The sequence below is a fragment of the Callorhinus ursinus genome, unplaced genomic scaffold (genome assembly GCF_003265705.2).
Source record: "Callorhinus ursinus isolate GAN/ISIS: 27379988/994484 unplaced genomic scaffold, GSC_fseal_2.0 scaffold3, whole genome shotgun sequence".
Classification (NCBI taxonomy): Eukaryota; Metazoa; Chordata; class Mammalia; order Carnivora; family Otariidae; genus Callorhinus; species Callorhinus ursinus.
In genome coordinates, this window is record NW_027397065.1 from 2,921,852 (window position 1) to 2,947,681 (window position 25,830).

Genomic DNA, 25,830 nt, shown 5'->3' on the forward strand with positions numbered 1-25,830 from the left:
TGATAGAAGACAGGAGAAGACAGAACAGGATGAAGCACCTTCATGTTTATTAATCTTTCTGTATGAGAAAACCTGGTCAGAAGCCAATGCCACTACAGAGAGGGTAAAGGGAAGAATTACACATGACATAATATGCTGCCTTTGTTACCCTATACTGAACTACTCTCATCACATAGGTACCTTGAATTTTTTTCTAAAAGTGATGATGGATTTTAAATTACTACCAAATTCCAATGTTTATGTCCTATGGCTTCAGAATGATAGTTTTAATAGGTTAAATGTATCCTAAATAATCCTGAAATATCTACATGAGTCAGCTAACATAATTTATTCTTAGCAAAACACAAGCTTGGGTGTTACATCATATTTCTTAATCATAATGACATTAGAATTCCATCTTAAAGGAAAAACCTCCCTTGGTCCAAACTTCCCTTTCAATTTACATGCTCTCTCCCCATCCCTATGGAGTGAATTTGCCTCAGTTCTGCTCTCCGCTCAAACACCAACTTCTCAATCTTTCTTAATAATCTTTCCTAAAAATGTACCTCCTTTTAATCTCTCTAACAGTTGTCTTTATTTTTCTTTTTGGAAGTTACCATGATAAGTATGATGGTTTACTCTCTAATTCCCCATTTCACTGCAAGATCTATAAAGGGAAAGCCTATTTTTCATGTTTATATCCTTAGTGCCAAGAACAGTGTCTGGCATATAGCATATATTCAATAAATATTTGATGGATGGATGAATAAACAAATAAATGAACAAATTGATGAATGTTATAGGCATTTTTTAAATCAAAGACTTGATTTTGGGGGGCAGTTTTAAGTTCACAGCAAAATAGAGAAAGGTACAGTGTTTTCCCATATAGTCCCTGAACCCCACATATGCATAACCTCACCATTATTAACATTCCTCACCAGAGTGGTGCATTTATTACAATTGATGAACCTACATTTACACATCATAATTATCCAAAACCCATAGTTTGCAGCAGGGTTCACTCTTGGTATTGTACATTGTATGGATTTGGGCAAATGTATAATGATATGTATCTAACATTATAATATCATGCAGAGTATTTTCACTACCCTACAATCCTTTGTGCTCTGCTTATTGTGTTTTTCATTTCAAATTTCACTTGTTTATTACTAGTTTATAGAAAAATAATTGACTTCTATATAGTAACCTTGCATTCTACAATCTTGCTATAATTGTTTATTAGTTCCCGAATGTTTTTGGGAACTAGGATTTGTTTCTACATAGATGATCATGTCAGCCATGAAAGGATAGTTTTATTTTTCCTTCCCAATATGCATACCTTTATTTTCTTTCCTTGTCTATTGCACTGGCTAGTAATTCCAGTACAATATTAAAAAGGAATAGTGAGAGGGAGCATCCTTGTCTTGTTTCTGATCTAAGTGGAAAAGCTTCAAATTTCTTACCATTAAATATGATTTTAGCTGTAGGCTTTCTTTTTAAATGTTTAATTTAAATTCAATTTAGTTAATATATACTGTGTTATTAGTGTCAGGGGTAGAATTTAGTGATTTATCAGTTGCATATTACATTCACTGCTCATTACATCAAGTGCCCTCCTTAAGCCCATCACCCAGTTACCCCATCCCCCCACCAACTACCCCTCCAGCAACCTTCAGTTTTTTTCCTATAGTTAAGAGTCTCTTACGGTTTGCACCTCCCTCTCTGTTTTTATCTTATTTTATTTTTCCTTCCCTTCCCCTATATTCATCTGTTTTGTTTCTTAAATTCCACATGAGTGAAATCATATGGTATTTGTCTTTCCCTGACTTATTTCGCCTAGCATAATACCCTCTAGTTTCATCCACATCACTGCAAATGGCAAGATGTGATTCTTTTTGATGGAGTAATATCCCATTGTGTATATATACACCCATCTTCTTTATCCATTCATCTGTCGATGGACATCTGGGCTCTTTCCATAGTTTGTCTATTGTGGACACTGCTGCTATAAACACTGAAGTGTATATGCCCCTTTAAATCACTATTTTTAATAGATTTTTTTTTATCAACTTGAGGGAGTTTCCCTGTATTCCCAGCCACTTTTTAAAAATCCTGTATCTAATTCTTCCATGTGCCACAATCTAGCTCTTTCTCCACAACTCCAGCAAAACTGATGTTTGCAATATCATCTATCAGTCACATGTAGTCAATATAAATGTTTATCTCGGTCAACTTCCCCATCATATTTGATACTGCTGATCACACACGCCTTGAAACATGATTTACCCCTAACTTTTGGGGTGCAATGCTTTTCTGGTTTTTCTTCTATCTTTCTGACCACTCCTTCTCAGACTCCTTTAAAAATTTAACTTTCTCTACCTATTGCTTAATTATTGATGAATTTCTTATCAGTTTCCATTCCTTAGTCTTCCTTTCAAAACGTATTCTCCTTGTGAGCTGACTTATACACTCCCTAAATTTATACAATTTATACAATAACTGTCTGTGTAATTATAACTTACAAATCTATGCCTGACTTAACTAATATCCAGCAAATTCCTCCAATTCAATTTGTGAAATATTCAACTCATTTTCTGCCTCTCAAGACATGTATCTTCAATTTATACTACCTCAGGAAATGGCATCAAGTTGCTTAGGCCAAAAACTAGGGATGCTACTTCTTTACTTCTCCCTTTCTCCACACTCCTTTTATTCAATAACCCCGTAAGTCACCAATAATTATCTACTGTATCCTTTAAATAATTATTGGCTTTCTATTTTCCATTCCCTTTGTTTCCCAAGCCAAACAATCATGTCTGACCTGGTCACCTGCAATAGACTTCAAATTGTTCCCCTGCCTTACTGTGTTCTATTTTTTTCCCCATATTGTCATATTATAGTGACAATGATCTTCTAAAAGTACAAACCCTCTGCATGTCTCTTAGTATAAAGTCCAAATTCTTTAAAACATCATGCAGAATCTGCCACCACTGCTTTCTCCAGATCCGTCGGGCCACTTTATGCCTTCTTTTTAAACTCTAGCCACATTGAATTTCTTGCAGTTCATGGAATTATGACTTTTCTTATCTTTATTATCTATATCTAATATTATCTAAATACTTTTATCTTTCAGCTTGCTAGACTGGAATTAATTTTTATAATCATGTGAAAATGTTAGTTTTTGAGGTAGGCATGCATTCCCTGACATCCACGTTAAGAGGAGACACCTGCTTTATATTCTTATGACTCCATATGCTTCCACTATCACAACACCCATCATATTCACCTATTTATTTATTTATCTGCTCTCCTTGCTAGACAGTAATTTCTGTAAATTTGTGTACCATGGCATTCCACCAGGTATGTAACTATTACTTAGCAAGTACTCAATAGATATATAAGAATATAAGGAAACTAAGATTTTTTTAAGTCAATCACTTATTTTGTTTTCTTTGATTGCATTCATATACTATGTATTTGAGTTGTAAAAGTTCATAATTGCTATTATTTTACTGGGTTAATTTGACAGCACACAGAGAAGAATTATGCCATGGAACTTAGATAATTTAATAATTTCCAAAATTTTCACATACAAATTCTAAAATTTCACTGGTAATATAAATCTCCATATGAAATAAACATATGATGTAATGTATGGTGATTAACATAAAAATAAAAAATTAAAAAAATACATCAATGGTGGAAATGAAAATCTTCTGTCTTTTAAGATATTACATTAAAATACCTATAGCTTTTTTGGGGGAATTGTATAAAATTCTAGTACACTCTAGTACACTGCTTTCTGCACTGGTGCTACCTAAGGATATGGAAAGAACAACAGAAATGTACCACCAAAGTAATAGATTTTTTCAAACTAAAAATGCATAATGGTCTTTAATGATCTAATGTTTCATATATTTTGTCCCAATAAGTAGTTTTAAAAATATGAAAAAAAAAACCCTCAGGTAGGCTAGAGATTAAAAGCACTGCTACTAAATGTTTTTATTTAACAAATATTCAGTATTCCCTTATTATATGCACAAAAACATGGAGTTGAGAAAGAAGTAGTAGAAAGGCAATTAAGGTAATACATGTATGTCCTAAAGAGGTATCTAACCTGACAACTGTGTTTGATTTCCCCTTATTTTTTCACCTTAAAAAAATTATTTCACAATATAGCAAAGTTGTATTTAAGAAACTATGGCCATTGTTTAAACTTTTAGGGTACTTGTTTTCTATTATTTTAATGTTATAAAAGCAAGTCATTAAATTAGAATTGGTATAACTAATATGCTATGCTAAATGACAAAGCAAATATAAAATGGGTATATTTCTTACAAGAACTCTTAAATATATAGCATGGAAGAATGAGGTTGCTTAAAACATACAATAAAAAATATAGCTTAAGATTATATACTATAACTACCTGATTTCTGAGTATCATTAAGTATTTTAATAATATATAATAATGACTCTGAGGAAAATTTAATTCTATAATCATTTGATTCCTCCACAGTCTCATTTGAACTGCATAGACTATGGCAGTATATTTAAAGTGTTGTTGCCCATAGTCTCATTTTTCTGATAAAATGATAAAAACTGAATTAATTTAAAAATATGGACCAAATAATTCAAGTATTTACTTTAAAAATCTATTAATATACTGATTTTTAAATTATTTAAAGACATTTGCCTCTTTAATTCCAGATTTGGCTCTTAAAAATAGCAATAAAAACATTATATACTACAATGTAAGGCACTGTCAGTTCGGGGTTAGCGGGCTTAAAATATAACACTAAAGTTTTATTCTATTCATCTATTCCTGTTAGGAATATTTATGACTATAATTTTCTTCAGAGATATAGACTTTCCTGAGGATATGGTTCTCATATTAAACTCTGAAACTCCCCGTACATATTTGGAGACTGGGTCAAAGTGGTTACAACAGTTTTATTTCAGTGGCACTGTATCAAATCCCCTACACTAGCAGTGAGTTAATAAAAGCCTTAGAAGAGAATTGTATTTGAAATGAATTAAATAAACAAAGTACCTTTCTGTAATAATACAATTGTTTCAGAAATATTACATTCATACTAATGTCATATAAAAATACAAGAAAACACATTTAACAGAGCACACTAAAATCCAATAACTAGTGGTCAAAAATGGAAAGTTAATAGTTTTATTTAATTATTCTTTCTTTCATTCATTCAATAGTTATTGGGCTTCTACTATGCATACAGGTACCAGGTTAGGTGCATTAGATACAGTGATGAGTAACTCAAACTCTTCCCTTACTATATAGACACTATTACTTCTTTTCTTCAAAACAATTTTTCAAAAGCCATCAAAACCTCTCAGTTTTCCAAGATTTATGCTGGTTGGCAGAAATTTAACCCAAAACATGTTTAGTTTTCCTATATTGAACAGATATAGTTCACTTTTTATTTTCCTTGGTACAGATGTGAAAAAAATATAGAAATTTTTTTCCAACTTAATCATCATATTACCTTTAATCACTATACAAATTTACACAGTGCTAAATTATCTGAAGTACAGCTATTTCCTTAATGGGAACAATTTGGAAATTATGGAAGTTACCCTGAATCCGTAACTATACATGCCAATGAAGTACTTCACAGATGAAAAAAAAAAATTGAAATATGATCCATGACTAATCAATATTTGCAAAGCAAAGTTTTTGAGAAGACTCTGAAGAACAATGCAGCTGAAACATCATCTTTGATTTATTTATAGTCTTAGAAAAGTAATGATTAGAAGAGCTAGAAAATACTGATATAATCAGTCACTAATATAAGTTCTCTTTTATTTAGAGTGGCTAATTTAAATAAATTGACTTGGGAATTATTTTTCAGTGAGAATAAAATTTTAAATGTTTATCAATATTAGAGAAATAAAAAATTTATTATATTCAAGTAATACTTGTAGTGACTTTGAAGTATAGTGTTAATCAAAAACATATTTTTAAATTATTTGAGAATACCACTAATACAAATATAATTTAACTCTAAAATACAAATTATAAAATTGAAAGTACTACAGAGGAGGAAACTGATTCATAGCATACAGCAATCTTGTACAGAATACCCATACTGCACCACACCAAATTTGTCAGTCACTCATGCAAACAAAGAAGACAACGACTGAAATGCTTAAATCTTGCACTTACCAACCTCCACAACACTAGTACAGTTGGGATCTGTGAAGCCATCTGGACACTCACAGGAAAAGGAATTGTCAGACAATCCTGACAAACAAACACCTCCATTTTTACATGGATTGGGATCACAAATATCACCTGAGAAATAAAGAAACAAATAATGAATTTTCATTTGTCTTAGGCACCAAAATATACTATGAAATTTCATATTCCGTCTTCCTTTGGTAAAGTCACTATACTGTTTAGATTTACATTTGAATCCATGTGCTTTTAAGAGAGATGGTATATAACATAAAATTAAATTTTCTAATTCAAACATTGCATATTGACTAGCATACTAAAAGTTATTAACTCAGTTTGGGGCTCCTTCATTACATGTAAATGAAATATTGTCTGATTTGTTAAAGATTAACCAAAATATCTCTGGTAGACTGATTTATTAATTATTCCAATAAAAAACCTTTCTAAATCCACACACTTAACTCTGGAACTTCGCAATTTCTCTCACTAAAGGAGTGGGGTTTATTTCTGGATCCCTAGAATCTGGGCTTGCCCATGTAACTTGCTTTGGCCAATAGGACGTTAGCAGACTTGAAGCCAGCAGAGATATGAAAAAGCACTTGAATATTTCTACTTCTTGGAACCTGTCAGGGCTGTGCGAATAAATTCAGGCTAGCTTGCTTAAGAGAGGTGAGAGAAACATGGAAAAGTAAGAAAGAAACTGCCACAGAGAAATAAGTTGTGCTATAACAAAAACCTATAATATGTGGCCTCGGCTTTGGTACTGGGTGGTGGATGGTACTGGTGGAATCTGGAAAGGCACTGAAAGAATGACTACAGGAGGCTAGGAAAATGTGAGACTGTCCTACCTTATGTAGAGAAAAGCAGTTGGTAAGGTTGTCACCTGAGAAAACCTTAGTGAAAGAAAATAAACCTAATGACCTTTTGTATATGAGCTAGGAGATTTCCAGGCAGAATGTTAAAGTGTCAATTGGCTCTTAATACCTGCATTGATAAGGTACTACAAGAAAGAGATGTGATAAATAAAGAAATGATGAGTTTGAAAGTAAAGGAATACAGAGAGACCAGGATTTGATATAACCAACCACCCAACCAACCAACCAGTAACAACAAAAACTATGTCTCAATGCCAGCCTCTCAAACCAGTGAAAGATCAAATCCGGAGCTTTGTCAGCAAGACATGGCCTCAACATAAACATCAAATTGAGGATATGGCTAGAAAGCCCTTATAAAAATATTTCAGATAATTCAGATACAGCCTGAAGGACCCTCTAGGCTAAATAAAAGAGCTTCTAGAAGTCTTAAAGGTATTATCTCCAAACAGCTTGACACACCCAAAGTAGCACTGATTAAGTCTTAAGTGAAAAGCAGGCTTCAGACAAAGTCATGGGTATGGTTTTATTGCACTACTAGTGATTTATCCCAAAGATACAGATGTAGGGAAAAGGGGCACATGCACCCCAATGGTCATAGCAGCAATGTCCACAATAGCCAAACTGTGAAAGGAACCCAGATGTCCTTCAACAGATGAATGGATAAAGAAGATGTGGTTCATATATACAATGGAATATTACTCAGCCATCAGGATGAATACATCAATTCATTTGCGTTGAATGAATTCATTCAATGCAAATGAATACTTACCATTTGCATTGACATGGATGGAACTGGAGGGGATTAGGCTAAGTGAAATAAGTCAAGCAGAGAAAGACAATTATCAAACGGTTTCACTCACATGTGGAACATAAGGAATAACACAGAGGACCACAGGGGAAGGGAGGGACAACTGAGTGGGAAGAAATCAGAGAGCGGGACAAACCATGAGATACTCTGGACTCCAGCAATCAAACGGAGGGTCACAGAAGGGAGGGGGGAGGATAGGGTAACCAGGTGACGGGTATTAAGGAGGGCACGTGTTGTGATGAGCACTGGGTGTTATACGCAAATAATGAATCATTGAACACTACATCAAAAACTAATGATGTACTATATGTTGGCTAACTGAACATAATTAAAAAAAAAACCTCTTAAATGGAAAAAAATTAACAACATAATGTATAAGATGAAGAGCCAATGAATGTTTTTAGCATGTATTTTAAAGTTTTGACATGGTCATATCTATATTTTAAGATGGATATCCTTGTAGCATTTTATAGACTACATTTGAATGGGGAGGTTGATGAATGATAGAGATATTTCAATAGCCTTTCTGTCTATCTCTTTATATATCTAGGTGGCTAGCCACTCAGCCATTTCTCCATTCATCCATCCATTTGTCCATCTAACCTCCTTGAGTACCTATTTTATAGCAGGCACTGAAGTCAGTATTGGGCGTACAGAACTAAAGATAGTCTTTACCATCAAGAAGTGCAGAGTCTACTATGTGAGATAAAAAAGCATGGACAATTACCACACATAGTAAGAGCTGTAATTAGTATACATGATCCAAAATGTAGGATCAACAAAGACCTCTAAAAGGATTCAGTGTTTTCAGGTGATACAGTAGAGGAGGGAGTACCTGCTTAGCATTCTAGGCAAAGGGCGTAGTATATACAAAGTTCCTGGGTCATTCCAGGAACATCAAAGAGGCCACTAAAATTAGAGCATAGATGTGTAGGAGAAATAGAAAGGAGCTCAGAAAGTAGCATGGTCATATAAATTAAGGCCCTGAATATGCTGTGCCAAAAATTTTGAAGTTTACCTTTAAGCGCTAGAATATCATAAAAGGACTTTAAGCGCTGGAAAGTATATGATCACATTTGTTCTTTGGAATGATAACTCAAGCAGCATTGTATTGGATCAAACAGAAGAGTCAAGGCTGAGGGCAAAAGGACTAAGTGTTAATCTCTTGAAGTAGTCCCAGAAAAAAACTGATTTTCTTAACCCTTTTCAGAGACAACTATGAACAGAGAATGCGATGGAGGCACCATTCAATCCCCGATTCAGCTAATAAATACTAGGTAATAAAACAAGAAATGAAAGTCCCCCAAATCACTACTCCTCCTCCTCCCAGATAATTAATCTAGAAGTAAAGGCATTACTGTTGAGATTTTCTAGAAGGAGGCAATCGTCAGTTTGAAAGTGATATCATCCCTCTCTGCTTGAGGTATGAGCAAAGCAACATAGTTTTGTACAGTCCGACTAACAACACTGTCATATACTAAACCACTACACTGCATGAAGATAAATATTAACACCCAAATATATTTTTTGATGAGAATCAGTCATAATTCTGTGTATTATCAATACTACAAAAAGAGGAGTTCTTTATTCCCTAGACCAGGATCTGTTGTTGCAGCAATGTCAACAGATCAAGGCACACTGTAGATATTTCTAATTATTTATTTACACTGACAGAAGCAATGTCTACAGGAGAAAGGCAAGAGTAATATCCCAGAGGTTCTCAAGCATACAGACTACGTTGATATATTTATCCAAAATCAAGTACCTTTCATTCCTATATAACCTATAACCAAGTTCCTGCATGGTTTATTGAGTGATGTGAGCTTACAATCCTGCTAAACCAGGGACCACACAAGGCGGGAATGCCTGGTCCCTTTAATTATCTCATCATGATGGGAAGTTGTGGTGTCCTGAGAAAATTATCTTGGTATGTGTGCTGCTCTTTCTAGGTGATAATACTTAATCTAATCAGTTTTCTACCAGGTGTGGTATGCCAGTCATATGATGCTTCTCTGGTCAGAATAAGACAGGAAGATCGTTCACCCCTCCCTACATCTTGTAGATACCAGCTTCTGTTTACCTGACCTGTTTATTCTCTCTTGTCCGTGAACCTTTTTTGTTCTTTTTTGCTTATGTCTACTTATTTCTAATACACTGTACACTTGTGAAAATTCATCTTATATCTTATCCCCCTTTTTGATATTTACTCAGTGTCTTTTTGAAAGGTAGGAAAGAGGTAATAGATTTGACCAAAATGTACGAGGTAGAATCAAGATAACACTATGACCAAATTGATGTGGAGGTTGAGGGAGAGCAAGAAATCTGGGTTGATGTCTAGAGCTCCTGCCTGTATGACTGAGTAGTTATCTTTCATAAGGAAATTTAGTGGATTTAATTTTAAAGGAATTATTGTGTCTGAAAAGTCTGTGGGACATCCAAAATGAAAATGTCCCATAAAGCTACTGAATATGCAGATATGGAAATGTAGAGATCTTGCTACAATATGGATTGTTAAGTACAGATGTGAAAACTATATTTCAGTGACTCTTTAAAGGAAGGGCAGAGAAGGGGAGGGGGGAGTAGAGAGAAAAGAAAAGGAGAGGAGAGGAGAGGAGAGGAGAGGTCCTTGGGCATACCAACAAATAAGTGAGGAAAAATAAGGAAGAGCCTTTCGAAAGAGAAAAAAAAAAAAAAAGGAAATTAGTGTAGGCCCTTTCCACTTCAGTAAAGATATTCAGTTCATTCACTTAGTGACTTTGTATGTCAAAGTCTGCCCAAGATTAATAAAGGTTCCCATATGTACCAGTGTTAGATGGACAATGTCAGCAGAAAACAAAATTTAGGCCTTGGATAAAGTAGAGGATAGACAACAGAAGCCCATCAAACATAATTAGGGTTATTATAGACTGTGCTTTAAATCTGCTTCCCCACATCTAATTATGAAATGCACCCCGGTGTCAGATGGGTTCTCCATGAAGTAAAGGCTAAGACAAACTTAAGAGTGCAACAAACTTGTGAAGAAGTAATGTCTGTGGAAGATAAATGAAGAGCAAGCAGTAAGGGGCAGGAAAAGCCTTCATCCTGTCAGGCAGATCTGACACCTGTGAAAAGAAAAGAGGGCAGGGGGTGGCGGCGGGGGGAGAAGGAGAATCGAACAAGTAAACCTCAGTTTGTAATACAAATTTGACAAAGTCTTAGCCAACCCACCAGGAAGGAAAGATGACTCTTTAGAGGAATCCTCCAAGAGCAGAAATGACCAGGCACGGGTACCCTTGCCATGTTCAGTCACTGGCTGCAGACACAGTGAGCCTCTAATGCTCCAGGGGGATTCTGGAAGGGCTGCAGATGGCCTCTGGAGGCTAACTTCATTCCTTGCAGCTGGACCGCTGATGTTCTTGAAGGGAGACTGCAGCAGTGCACTTCCAGTGGGTGCCACAACCCCTTCACTCTCACCATTGTCCTGGTTAGGATCAGTTACACTGTTATCTTGCTCTAAACCATCATATCTGAGCCTGCTGTTCTCTCTCCTTACCCATTATCTCAATGGGTTGTACAGATGAAGCCTGATGCTTTAAGTAGAAATAAATCCTCTAGCTGGAATTTCAAGTCTAATTAAAATGCACTGTAGGGATTTCTGATTCCCTGTCATTTCAATTAACCCGAGAAAGCATCAGTTCGGGTAAGAATCCTGATTAAAATGCAATAGTTTCCTGGACCTCAAATCAGTGCTTTTTGTCTGTTTCCCAACGGATGTGTGGGTAGAGTCCTTTAAAACTAAGATGGCGGCCAGTGCAAGAAGACAGGCTCCATATAGGAAAATAGGGCAATACACGATTTCATGGTTCTTTATTCCACTGTCAGCAGGCTCCCAAAATATACCTCTGCGTATTGTAATCTGTGTGCAGCATTATACCTTGATGCTTCTTGGCTGGCTGGCCTCACCTGCTTTAGATTAGGACAGATGTGTTTAATTTGAATCTAACTATGTTTTACGATTCCATCTGCAGTTTATGGCAGACTCAGGCAAATTAAGCTGATGCCGATTTGCCTTTTGGCAATAGAATGAAAGCAATTATTTTTCCCAGGGGCAAGAAATCATTGCAGACTAAATTTAACTTCCTGTTTTCCTGGTCTTTCTCCCACTCTCCAGGGTTCTGCTTAGAGTGGGACCATCCTGTCCGAATCCAATGTCCATCTCATTCTTCTCACTGGCCCACCACCTGTTGCTAGTCACCTGTTCAAGATGATTCAGGGATTGTCTTATTTCATCTCATTAATAATTTGCAATCCATGAACATTTAGCCTAGATAGCACAGTATATAGGCATCTATAATACATCATGTAGCACTGCAGAAGACAATGTAAAAACCTCCTAAAAACCTAAAATCTCTTTATGATTGTGGTATGTGTTTTGTTTTTTTCTGTGAGGTCAGTATACAACTATGCAACTTCTAATGACAAGTAAAGGAGAAAATCCTATGTTGGCCCTACTCTGGAAATCAGGTAACAAGAACAGCTAATTTTTCTCATTAATGTTTAAACTCTCAGATATTTACGTATTGTTTTCTTTATATGTTAGTGCCCTTCTCCACTTCACAGATCAGAGAATCACTGATTCATTCATCATGTATTGATGCTCCAGGAAACATAGTAGAGGCTGGGAATACAGCTGAGATGAAGACACACAAGGTGCCAGCACCTGTAGAGTTTCTGTTATAGTGGAGGGGATGCATAATGAAAAACTAACAAATAAGTAAGCAAGGCATTGGTCCCTATAATAAAAGCCATAGCAAAGGGGGTATAAGAAGAGAACAGGGTGGTGAGAAAGGCAGTAAAAAGAACTGTTTACTTAAATAAACAGTCAAGAAATGCTTCTCTGAGGAGGTGTCACTCCTCAGAGCCTGCTGGGAGTGGAATAAAGAACCATGAAATCGTGTATTGCCCTATTTTCCTATATGGAGCCTGTCTTGCACTGGCCGCCATCTTAGTTTTAAAGGACTCTACCCACACATCCGTTGGGAAACAGACAAAAAGCACTGATTTGAGGTCCAGGAAATTATTGCATTTTAATCAGGATTCTTACCCAAACTGATGCTTTCTCGGGTTAATTGAAATGACAGGGAATCAGAAATCCCTACAGTGCAAACCAAAAGATGAACGGCCAGTCATGTTAAAACCTAAGGAAGAGTCTTTCAGGCAAGGGGATAGTAAATGTATGGCTCTACTCATAGGCAAGAGTAATAAATTCAAGAAATGGAAAGGAGGTCAATGCATTTGAGACACGGTAACAAAATGTCAGTAAGTGTTTTTTGTCAGCAACACAATTTTAGTAGCAACCAATTTATAATTTAAAGCCCCACATTTGACTATCTGTCCTCATGATAATCAAGGGCATTTCTGCCAAGCCTATTCTTAATATTTATCAAACATCCACTGAAAATATATTATTGTATTTACATTCCAATGTTCTGATGGATTTGTATATTGACATTTTTACATATTAGTATATCTACATAGTACTGCTAATGTATTCATGTATTTACACGGTAATGTAAATATATCAATAATTTATTTGGATGAATGCGTGCCTCTCCATTTTCTATGTTCTTTTTTTTTTAAAGATTTTACTTATTTATTTGAGAGAGAGAATGAGATAGAGAGAGCATGAGAGAGGGGAGGGTCAGAGGGAGAAGCAGACTCCCTGCTGAGGAGGGAGCCCGATGTGGGACTCGATCCTGGGACTCCAGGATCATGACCTGAGCCGAAGGCAGTCGCTTAACCAACTGAGCCACCCAGGCGCCCTATTTTCTATGTTCTTTTAACAATGCTAGAAGTCACCCTGCCCTCTCTCCCTTTCTGCAAAAAAAAAAAAAAAAAAAAAAATTGTATACAGGTGTAAAATTAAAAACAAAAAAAATGGTGACATATGATTAAAACATGTTACTTCACTAACACAAAATATTATTTAATTTCTTCAGTAGTTCCCCACACTAAAAGTGAAGCATAGTGCCATACATATTCATATGTGGGCAAGTAAGATGCAGCGACCATTTAAATTCATGTTTCACAACTATGACGTTCAGGTCTGTGTATTACAACCTCATCCTCAGTTTAATGCTCTCCCATTGAACTTGGGAGCTATACTTCTATCATCTCGTTTACAAACTGAAAGAAAATAAAAGCTTTGTTTTCAACTGCACAAATTAGGATTTTAACCAATCTGTAAACAGAGTACTTGGCAAAATGAGCCAATTGTAGTATACAAGTGAGCAATAACTCTAGTTAAAATGAAATAAATTTCATGAGAATTTGCATACTCGACCTGGTAAAACTCACAGAAAATGTTAGCACCCTTATGAGTTACTGCGGGTGCTTTGTGCACAACAAAATAAATGTCACTTTTTGAATCAACAATAGGCCTCTCAATTTACTTTGGGGCTTCCTGAGAGACCATTTGTGTTGAATACTGAAATTTCATTTGTTGTATGTTCTAATGAGTTTGATGCACACAGTTTTATTTTAAAGCCTTCTTTCATAAACTAAAGCTTATGAGTGCAGCCAGTTTAAATTAAAAAAAAATAGTTAAAAGGTTTGATCTGATAGCTTCATATGTGCTTTCAAAATAAATTCTAATTGATATTTCAGACTATTACTTCAATTAAGAGGAAGAGAGAAGGAAATAAGATAAAAATGCCAAAAGAATAAGTTTATCTGCATTGATAGGATCTGCCATTTTACTGGAAAATCAATGGACATACTTGCAATAAAAGACCATCTAATTCTACATCCTGGTCGCCACAGGGCCCCAAAATGACCATATTCAGCTACGGAAGACACAAATCTAATGACTAAATGAAGGAACTTCTTTGACTCAAAGCCACACAAAGGCTAACTTAACGCACATTATCTCTCAGCTGATAGCCAGTGGTTTATCACACTATTTCTAAAGATATTTTTCTTTTTAGATAATGTTTTATTTTTATTTTTAGATAATGTTTTAAATGCTAAGGGAATATTGAAGAGAATTAGAAGAAAATTAGCAAAAATTGTTGAGTATCGACAACATGAATTTTGCATGCTTTAACACAGCTTCAATCAAGGCTAACTGCATGAAAAGACAAAACTATTTCAAGCTCTACATTTTGAAAGAAAATCTGGGCATATTTTGTATTTTAAAACACTCTGGAGAGTCCCTTAAAATAACAAAATCTAGGGTTTTTAGAATTGAAAGGGACATCAGAAATGATCTAACCCAGTGGTTCTCAAACTTTGCTATATGTTAGAACGCCAGGGAGCTTTTCAAATTCCTGATGCCCAGTTCAATTAAATCAGAATGACTGAGGGTGGGACCCAGCCCTCCATATTTTTGAGAACTCATCCAAAGATTTCAATTTATTAAAGAAGAAGAAAAAGAAATAACATAAAGTGAGGAAGGAAAGAAAGAACAGAAAGAAGATGGAAAGTTGGAAGGAAGAAAGTATGTATTTTCTGCCTTCATTTGAGAGGAAAGCTAATGAAGAAAAATGTTTAACTAGCTTTCTTTGTTGGTATACTATGATTATGAAAAAAATCATTTGCAGGAAGCTAGAATTGGCAATTGAAAAAGAAAGGTACACAGTGTGTTAGGGAAATTAGAATAGATACTACTTAACACTAACATGTTTTGAAATCCTATCAAATAATTAGCCAAAACTTTATAAATTACCAGAAAATTGAACCATACAGAATTCTCCAGTATCATTGACTATACCATTTCTATCTATGAAGAATATCCATCTAGTCATTCAGTTTATATTTACTGAAGCCTATCTATGCTCCATTAAAAATGATAAATGCTACACATACTATGGGGCCTCTGAGAGACAATTTCCTGTTCTCTAGAGTTTAAGAACAGACACAAATAAGTTGACAGGTAATTACCACTGCATGTTAGGTCTATGAAAAAGAAAACTGTGGGAGCCAAGGAAGCACAAAAAGGGAGCACCAAACTCAGAACCGTGATTTAGGAAGACTTCCCAGAAGCAAGTGATCTCCAGTTCAAGGCTAGAGAACAGGTGGAAACCGGCTGGGCAGTAACATGGGACAGGAGATTGGATGCAGAGGGAAAAAAATATGTGTGAATTCAGGGAGCAGAGGAAGAACATGTGTTTAAGAAACAGGAAGAAACTCACTTCGACTAGAGAGAGGAGTGAACAGAAATGGCAAGAGGCAAGGCTGAAGAATATAAAGTGCCCAGGATATACAGTGTCTTTAAGAGACTCAAAAGGAGTCTGGGCATTCCTGAGCAGAAAGGACAGCCATTTAAGGGTACTAAGCAGGAGGAGTGACATGATTTGGACTTCAGATAACTCACCTTACCTGTAGTGTGGAGAATGGATCACAAGGAGGCAAAATTTAAGGGTGGAAGATCAGTTAGGAAGTGGCAAATGTTATTCTGGCACAAGGGATTGCTGGCTTGGATTAGAATACTAACCACAGAAATGAAGAGAAGTGGATTCCAAGAGATATACTGAGAGACAAAATTTATGGGTCTAATGGTTGAAAGGAAAGAGAGCTAAAAAATGAATTCACCTATCAAAATTCAACAAAAAGTTCTGCTTTTCATTTTGAGGGAAAACATGGTCTAAGGAGCAAGTCTGGGGATGGCGGTAAAAGGAGGTGAGAGATTCCATTTTGGAAATGCTTGGACTGAAGTGCCTACAGACATTCACCTGGAGATACTCAGTCAGAATTTGATGCATTGGAACCTGGGGAGAAAGGTCTGGGCTAGAGATAAATCAACGCAGAGTTGATTTTTTAAATCATGGGGATATAAACAAAATTTCTGAGAAGAGTGTTTGGATACATGGTCCAGAACCCATATAAACTTGCAAACTCTTTACACTGTCAACTCTCTGAAGTTCAGAATCATTTCAACTTAGCAAATTCTCCCCTGTGCCAAAGATCTGTGCCTGGCATATAGTCAGTGGTATCCAAATAAAATGTTACCCAAATACAAATTGGGTGGGAGACAGAGGTTGGAAATGTATTTAAAATGGCAGAAATTTAGCAGTACCTGAGTGGCTCAGTTAGTTAAGCATCTGACTCTTGATTTTGGCTCAGGTCATGATCTCAGGGTGGTGAGTAGAGCCCCAAGTCAGCTCCATTCAGGCATGGAGCCTGCTTGATATTCTCTCTCCCTGTTCCTTTGCGACCTCCCCCTTCCCATCTCTTAAAAGAAATAATAAAATGGCAGAAATCTAACAGTGTTTTGGTGCTAATGGGAAGCAGCTACTAAAAAGAAAAGGTTAAAGATAAAGTAGAGAGGGAATACTAAGAATGGTAGGGAGTGTGGAAAAAAACATCACTGAAGGGAAAAAACATGGACAGAAAACACTGAGGGCTCAATTGAGTTTGAAAACAATTGATAGTGGTGACAAATACCCAACTAGGTATCTGCTTAGAAGCCAACACCTGGATGTGTGCTAGAAGTAGAGGACCAATCCAGGCACGTGGTTTCATCAGACTGGTCTAGCGACAGTCAACAGAGCAAGAGAGTGACACCTGGTTGCTTCTGATTATTTTGAAAAATGCACAAGATAGTTTGTTGAATTCGATGCTCTAAGATTATATACATTTATAATTATGAAAAAAATCAGAAACCCAGTCAATTGTTCTTTCAGAGAATATTTCAGTTCTTCAGTTGACAGCAAAGGACAGACGAAAAGATAGAATTTGGCTGCTGTATATAAATAACGCAGTACATCATGATGGCAACACAGCTCATCAATCCTTGTCAAGAATACAAACTCACACTGACTATAAAAACAATCAGGTGATACAAAGAAGATAAAATTTAGTGCCACGTTCAACTGTGGAAGTTTCACATTGTCTTCTTATTTAGATCTTAAATTGTCAATTCTGCCTCTTCTAAATGTAAAGCTGCTCGGCTGCAGTATAAAAATAACCTCCAAGGAAAACCTGTCTACAACAAATTGGCTAACTTGATCACTTATGAAACATGGGTACCCAAAGAAAGAACAGGACATTTTGTTAATCATTGGATAACCCATTTTTTCATTTTTTTTTTCAGGCAGAAGGGTTATGTCATGTTAAAATTATAGAAAAAAATTGTAAAGTCTAATGGTGTGTTTTATTTAGAACCTTGTTTGAAAAAGTCACAATTTAAGACAGCAGTAGAATGACAATTTCAAACTACACCATGTAAAAGTTGAAGGAATATTTTTCACTGTTTTAAGTGCAGCCCCAACTATTTATTGCCAGATATTTAAAGTAGTCAATCATGTCATTACATAACATGTTTATAAACTGCGCACTAAACCTGGCTACATGATGTTTACCCGTTTGGAGGCTGGAGAAAAAAAAAAAAATCACAAAAATTAAAACTTGTCCTCTTCCAACTAAAAATAACCAATGGACACTTATCTAATTTATGGAATGGAAGTCATATTTTAAAAGTCAGATTTAGATCTTGATTAATTATATAAAATAAATGATTTCATATTCACCTTTTATATTTAATATTTTCACATGAAAGCAACACTTTATAAAATAGTTGCTGAATGCTCTAATTGTAATGCTCTAATTTTCAGAATTTAAGTCTTTTTATTCACAGCCAACAGTCTTAGGGAGCAGAAACATAAATGATTTGGATAGGCCACTGTCTGTAGACATGCTTACTAATAAACATGAAAACATACTAGCTCTTTAATTCTTTTAACAAACATGGAACATCTTATTCAGATTTAAGGACTATATGGCCATTGTGTTTTCCTAAAGCCAGGAAGTTCCTGACAAGGAAAGATAGCTGAGCAGTTAACTCAGTGGCAGTCAGAAATTATGGGTGTTCTTGCTATCTTCTTGGTTTTCAATAAGTATTGGGTTTTGCGGTTAGCACTCCAATTTGCATCTTCATAGGGAGCAGCCCGACTGTAAGGAGGGAAGCAAAGTGCCCTTTCTTTAGGAGTTCCAGCCATCTTAATGGAACTCCGTTCAGAATATTCGTGCTTTTATACTGAAAAGAGCAGGGAAATACTTCGGAAGCTATAGACTATGTTACTCTTCTGGCCTACCAAATAGAAATGTGACTTGCTAAAAGGAAGTCATTAAGCACAGAAATGGACAACCAAGAGGACTTAAACACATTAAAAAACCCATTGCCGTTATTCTATCAGTGGTCTCCACGCTGCATTGGGTCACGCCCCGTGAGTCCTTAGCAGGTATTCAATCTCTATTCCCCTGTCCTCATTTTTGTGATCATTTGATACCCACCAGCTCCTTCCCAGTCCCTGAACCAGCACTGATTGGAAAGGAAGGATTTTCTGGACCTTTAGCCTAATGCTCAGAACCCAGCGTAAGTATATCACTGATATTAGTGAGGTTCTGACCTTATTTGTCTTTCCCTTTCCTCATTGGTTTAATTACCTTCTATGCAATTTTGTCAATGACTCAAATATGGGTGGTATCAGTGCAGTTTAGAATAATCTTGGATAAAATGCTTCAAGGTACATAAGCCACTGGGAAACCCCCTGCCCCAAGCCCCCCAGATAGCTTCCTTTTGACATACCTGTTTTGGTTACATAACTATCCATAGGACTGAAATCATGTACCCTGTTCCTGAAAAAATTCCTCTGATACAAATTACGTGCTTGCTCAAATTTCCAAATTTCATATACTCTTGAATTCTTCTACTCCATCACTTAGCTGAACTGTTAGAACATTTTATTATTTCATAGTGATATTAGTTAATATTTTTGTGGCTTAACTATGTGCCAAACATTATACTAAGTGCTTTATGAGTATTAATCTCATTTAATCCTTATAATACTCCTATCAGAAACTTTGTTGATATTAATAAGTCTAATATTAATTTGACTCATTTTACAGACGAAAAAATGGAAATTTACTAAAGTTGCAGAATTTACCAAAAGGCATAGAATAACAATGGCAAAGTGAGATTTACACATGGGCAGCATGGCTTCAGAAACAAGAAACTATGCATGTTTGGATGGTTTCCCTTGGCCCTATTCTCTCCTTCACCTTCTCTCTTCACCTCTTCAAGATCTTCATTTCTTCAAGTTCTTTTCATTCTCTGACTAGCAGCCAATTATTTAGTATTGTTGTATGTTGCCCACCTTTCATCCTATGGATAACTTCAGCCTTTTGGTATAATCCTCCCATCACTTGCATATCTGATCTTCCTTTTGCTTAAGGGGAACAATTCTAGGTTCCAGCCTGCAGTTAACATGGCTATGTCCCTTAGAATGAACTTTCTCTCGCTGTGGACAATGCTTACTACAGCTGAAAGCAATGGTAGGCCTTTGATAACAGATCAGATAGTGGAATAGACCATGTTGCAAAAATATCCTATGGTGATCTATTGATTCCTCGATGATATATTTATTCCCTAATATATAAATTATTAATTAGATAAATCTCTAGAGCCTGAGTATTATAAAAGAAATTCATCTATTACACCCAATCTTATTTTGAAAATTATGTAGATGACCACAGCATATGAATCACTGTTTGAGTCAAGGACAGCAAATCCTAGAATAAGATCTGATCCACAGTAGACTCAATATAAATCTGGGGAAATAATCTCAGACATATATTTAAATGAACTTATATACATGTTCTCTTATAAAAAAAATGCAATGACGACAATCACGTGAAATTAACAAAATACCTGTGATAGAAATACAGCTTAAGGTAGCACATCTCTGTAAAAATTGAGTTAGAAAGAGTTTACTGTCCCTCCTATTGAATGGCATCTGGTACCTGTAGATCAATAAATCACTAAAACAGAGTTTTAGGAATAAGGAATGACTTCTGGACTAAGTGGCTAATTAGTTTTTTCAGTTGTGAAGAATACTTTAAGCAACAGAGTGAGGTGTGCATTTTCTCTGTATGAACACCAATCCTCTTTGAAACCATGTTATGCTGACAAAGATAAGATTATAACCAACTTACATAAAAGAGTAAAATGACTCATTATTGAAAACTTAAGTCTAACATGCAGATTTAAAGTAACATGGTGAACAATTCAGAAATTGATATCACTCTCATCCTAATTATGTGGTCTGTATTGCACAAAAAGCTACTCTGAACCTAAAGTTTTTTTCTTTTTTACTTTTCCTCTTAGGGTTTAAGATAACAATAATGACAAAACCTCTGTTTAATTGAGCATGTACTATGATCCAAACACTTTTATTGTTAGAAAAAATCAATTGCCTCTAGTTGAAAAAAACTGGATAGCCACATGAAAAAGAGTAAAACTGAACCCCTATACACAAAAATCAACTCAAAATGAATTAAAGACTTGTGTGTAAGATCTAAAGCCATAAAACTCCTAGGAGAAAACAGAGAGGGTAAATCTCCTTGACATCAGGCCTGGCAGTGGTTTTTTGGATTTCATACCAAAAGCAAAGGCGACAAAAGCAAAAGTAAACAAGTGGGACTACATCAAATTAAAAAGCTTCTGCACGGCAAAGGAAACCATCAACAAAGTAAATAGGCAACCTACTAAATCGGAGAAAATATTTGCAGATCATATATCTGACAGGAGGTTACCATCCAAAATGTATAAAGAACTCATATAACTCGATAGCAAACATATAATCTGATTAAAAATAGGTAGAGGATCTGAATAGACATTTTTCCAAAGAAGACATACAACTTGCCAACCGGTACATATAAAGATGCTCAACATTACCAATAATCAGGAAAAGGAGAACAAAACCAAAAATGAGGGGCGCCTGGGTGACTCAGTCATTAAGCGTCTGCCTTTGGCTCAGGTCATGATCCCAGGGTCCTGGAATCGAGCCCCACATCAGGCTCTCTGCTCCATGGAAGCCTGCTTCTCTCTCACTCACTCCCCCTGCTTGTGTTCCCTCTCTTGCTGTGTCTCTCTCTGTTAAATAAATAAAATCTTGGGCGCCTGGGTGGCTCAGTTGGTTAAGTGACTGCCTTCGGCTCAGGTCATGATCCTGGAGTCCCGGGATCGAGTCCCGCATCAGGCTCCCTGCTCGGCAGAGAGTCTGCTTCTCCCTCTGACCCTCCCCCCCCTCATGTGCTCTCTCTCCGTCTTTCATTCTCGCTCTCTCAAATAAATAAATAAAATTTAAAAAAAAAGAAATATCACTTCATACCAGTTAGAATGGCTATTACCAAAAGACAAGCTAAAACATGCTGGTGAGGATGTTGGTGGGAATGGTGTCCCAGCCATTGTGAAAAACAGTATGGAGGTTCTTCAAAAAATCAAAAATAGAACTACCATATGACCCACAAATTCCACTTCTAGGTATATACCCAAAGGAAATGAAAACAGTATCTCAAAGAGATATCTGCATTCCTATGTTCACTGCAGCATTATTCACCGTATCCAAGCCATGGGAACAACCCAAATGTTTGTCAATGAATAAGTGGATCAAAAATATGTGGTGTATTATGTAAAATGGAATCTTATTCAACCATGAGAAAGAATATTCTCCTTTTTGTGACAACATGAATGGACCTTGAAGGCACTATGCTAGGTGAAATAAGTCAGACAGAGAAAGACAAATACTACGTATCATCACTTAATATATGGAATCTTAAAAAGCCAAATGCAGAGAAACAGAGACTACAATGGTGGCTACCAGGGGCTGGGCAGGGGGGTGGAGGATATGAGGAGATACTGGTCAAAGAGTACAAGCTTCCAGCTAAGAGACAAATAAATTCTGAGGCTCTAATGTACAACATAGTGATCACGGTTAATAACATTGTATTATACATTTCTAAGTTGCTAAGAAACTAAATTTTGAATGTTCTCACCACAAAAAAGAAATGGAAATTATGTGACATGATGCAGATGTTAGCTAAAGCTATAGAGGGGTCATTTTGCAATATATAAGTGTATCAAATCAGCATGCCACACATCTTAAATTTATTGTGTTATATGTCAATTATATCTCAATGAACCTGGAAAAATAAAGATTTTGTTCATTGTAAACATTTCAGATAATACAGTAGTAGAGAAAGCAAAAAGCACCATTCTCTTACACTCCCATCCCTAAGCTATAATCATTACTAATCTGAATACATCCCACAAAACTTCTCTGTTTAACTCTACTCGTTTTAACCTAATATTTTTTAACTATAAAAGAAATGGAGGCATATCTTTTTTAAAGAAGTTAGAAATTCTTTACATGGATTTAAAATACCCACCTTCTTTGATTTTCATTCTCAAACCCTAGAAGTAGCCCGTTAGCCCTTTTTTTTAAACCTTTCTGAAATTTATAAATACTTCTTTGATATTCGTTTTACACAAATTGACAGAAATGGCATGCTTTTCCATAACTCGTTTGTATTGCTTTACAGTGTATTTCAGAGACTGTCAGCATAAAGACACTTCATTCTGTTTAGCAAATATATGGTATCCAAATTTTATATGCAGTTCCATACCACTGGACATTTAGGAGGTTTCAAATGTTTTCCTGTTACAAACAATTATGAATTGATCACTACTGTACCAACATCTTTGTGGACTTCTACCCGTACTGGAAATAAAACCTTCAAAATGGGCATATTCATCAAAAAATTTATTAATAATGCCTAATAGTCTTCCAAAAATATTATACCAATTTTGAATACCCCTAATAGTATATTGCTTTTCTTTATGGTTGGTGGCATTTGGCCAGGACTGTTTCCTAATTAACTTACATATTTGTAAGCAATATACACACATGATTTCTGTTCCTCTTTAATAAGAGCAGTTTACAATGTTGGTTCCAAGAAGCAAAAAACTCTGAGTTCTTCTCACCTGGGAAGAAAGATAAAGGATGATCTGCTTAACTGCATAACTAATCCAAAAGATGTACAAATTTGAAGGCTCTTAAAGCTTTAATTCTATTCTGAAAATTCTATTCTGACGGTTGGCAACTTTCCCAGATCTGGGGTTAGGAAACTCAAGAGACATATCAGTAGACACTAAATGGTCTCCAGAGGACCTGCCTACCATCCTGCCCCCTTCTCCCACACCTCAAGCTTGGAATACTCTTTACAGGAGATCATTAGAATTTGTAAGCATGGAGTCAGTACGCAAATGCTACTGGATCTTGTCAAAATCCTTTGTTAAATGGAAAAAAAAAAACAGGATGTACTCTATGATCTCTCTCTAGAGTCAAAGAAAGAGGGAAAAAGATCTAGAAAGATATATGCAAAGAGATGAACAGTGGCTATCTCTAGATTGGGAGGTTAAGGGAGTATTTAAACATTCTTCGTTGTGTTTATTTTGTAATGTTTTCTAGAATTATATGCCCTGCTTTTTTGTAATAAGAAAAAACTTAATTAAAAAACTTACAACATTTAAAAATTCAATTAGCAGCTAGGTAGAAGCAGAAACGATAATACCAAGGTTGAACTGAAAGAAACAGAGGTTAGTGAGCATTATGATGGGCCATGAATGTTTAATGTTTACTTAATGCAGGGAATACTAAAAATGTGATTTTAGGAATCCAGCCTGTGTTCATCATAGACACATCACACCTGTGAACTTTCAGGGTTTATCATAGTTGTTACACTCATGAGCTTGAAGATAGTAGGTACTTGTCAGTGTATGTTGATATTGTTTGCTTACTTTATGTGGTGTTCTTTGTCAATATACAACATCTTGATAAAATTAATGCATAATTCAAGTCCAATTCATTTCTTAATTTGGTGGGTATGTTTCCTGATAAGTTAAAAAGGTTTATTTTATTTAATTTTCAAAATTAATAATAACACCAACTATAAAAGCTAACTCTTAAGCACTAATTATATGCCAAGCATTGTTCTAAGCAACTTATACATATGATCTCATATAAACTTTATAATAACCATATGACATTATCTCCATTTTGGTGATAAAAAAGAGTTAATAAGAAATAAGTTTATATAATTCACTCAAGATTCCACATTTAATGAGTAATGTCATCTATATTCAACCCCATACAATCTAATTTCTTATTCTCTGAACTAGAATCTGATAGAATGAATGAAGTCATACCCATAGAGTAGGCAGAAATGAAAATATTACAGAAATATAAGTAACAAGTCTGGATCACTAACACAGCCCAATCATGAAGAAAAGTCTCACTCATTCGTCCAATCCTTGATTCATTTAAAAATAATTTATTGTTCTCCTATTAGATTCAAGGCACAGGGTTAATTAGTGTGAATTATATTCCAAACTTACAACACAGTCCTAGCCTACTTAATTTATTTTTCAAAATTTATCTAGACAACTTAGAATTCATCTTTTCTGGATTTTTCCAAAAGAAGAGAAATAGACAACACTGACTCTATTTGAAGATATCACATTATTAGTATGAACTTTAATGTGGAATTATAATGCCCCTTTAACTGTCACTTAAAAAGGGGGACTTGGTTTATGATAGAAAGAAAACTAATGCTGATGTTCAGAGGATCCCTCATGAATGATTTATGCACCGTTGATTTTCCCATGAAGCCACTAGTTACTGATAGGTTTTAAGCTGAGATTTAGTTTACCTGTGGAGAAAGAATCTATTTTATGTTCATTTCAAATCCCTTATCTAGTTTTTCACTTTGATTAATAAAATTATGTCTCATACTTTTTAAAGCAATTACTTAATTACTAAATCAGCTACATTCTAATTCTATGGGGAACAGAATTCAATTTTAGTAACTTTATTGGCATGATAAAATCTAGGAGCAGTTCCAGGGTCAATATAGAAACTCTTTAGGCAGGATGACATAATTCACAGCAGCCAAAGGAATTGCACACCACAGCATCAGTTGGGGAATGATTCAGATTTGGATACTCTGCTACCACTATTTTCTCTGGAGCTTTTCTTCTTGATTTAAATTGTTAAATTTTGGTTTGTTCTTTAAGAGCAAAGGAAGGAAGGAAGGAAGGAAGGAAGGAAGGAAGGAAGGAAGGAAGGAAGGAAGGAAGGAAGGAAGGA

The 25,830-nt window shown here is 35.5% G+C and overlaps 1 protein-coding gene across 2 annotated transcripts in view; it reads right to left on the reverse strand.

The window, feature by feature from the left end:
* Window positions 1-25,830, reverse strand: part of EDIL3 (EGF like repeats and discoidin domains 3) — a 415,090-nt gene that overhangs the window by 288,207 nt on the left and 101,053 nt on the right. For both annotated transcript variants that reach the window (XM_073887730.1, XM_025866595.2), the window contains exon 2: window positions 6,170-6,298. In XM_073887730.1, coding sequence (XP_073743831.1) covers window positions 6,170-6,298 — 129 coding nt within the window. The remainder of the gene's footprint in view (window positions 1-6,169; window positions 6,299-25,830) is intronic.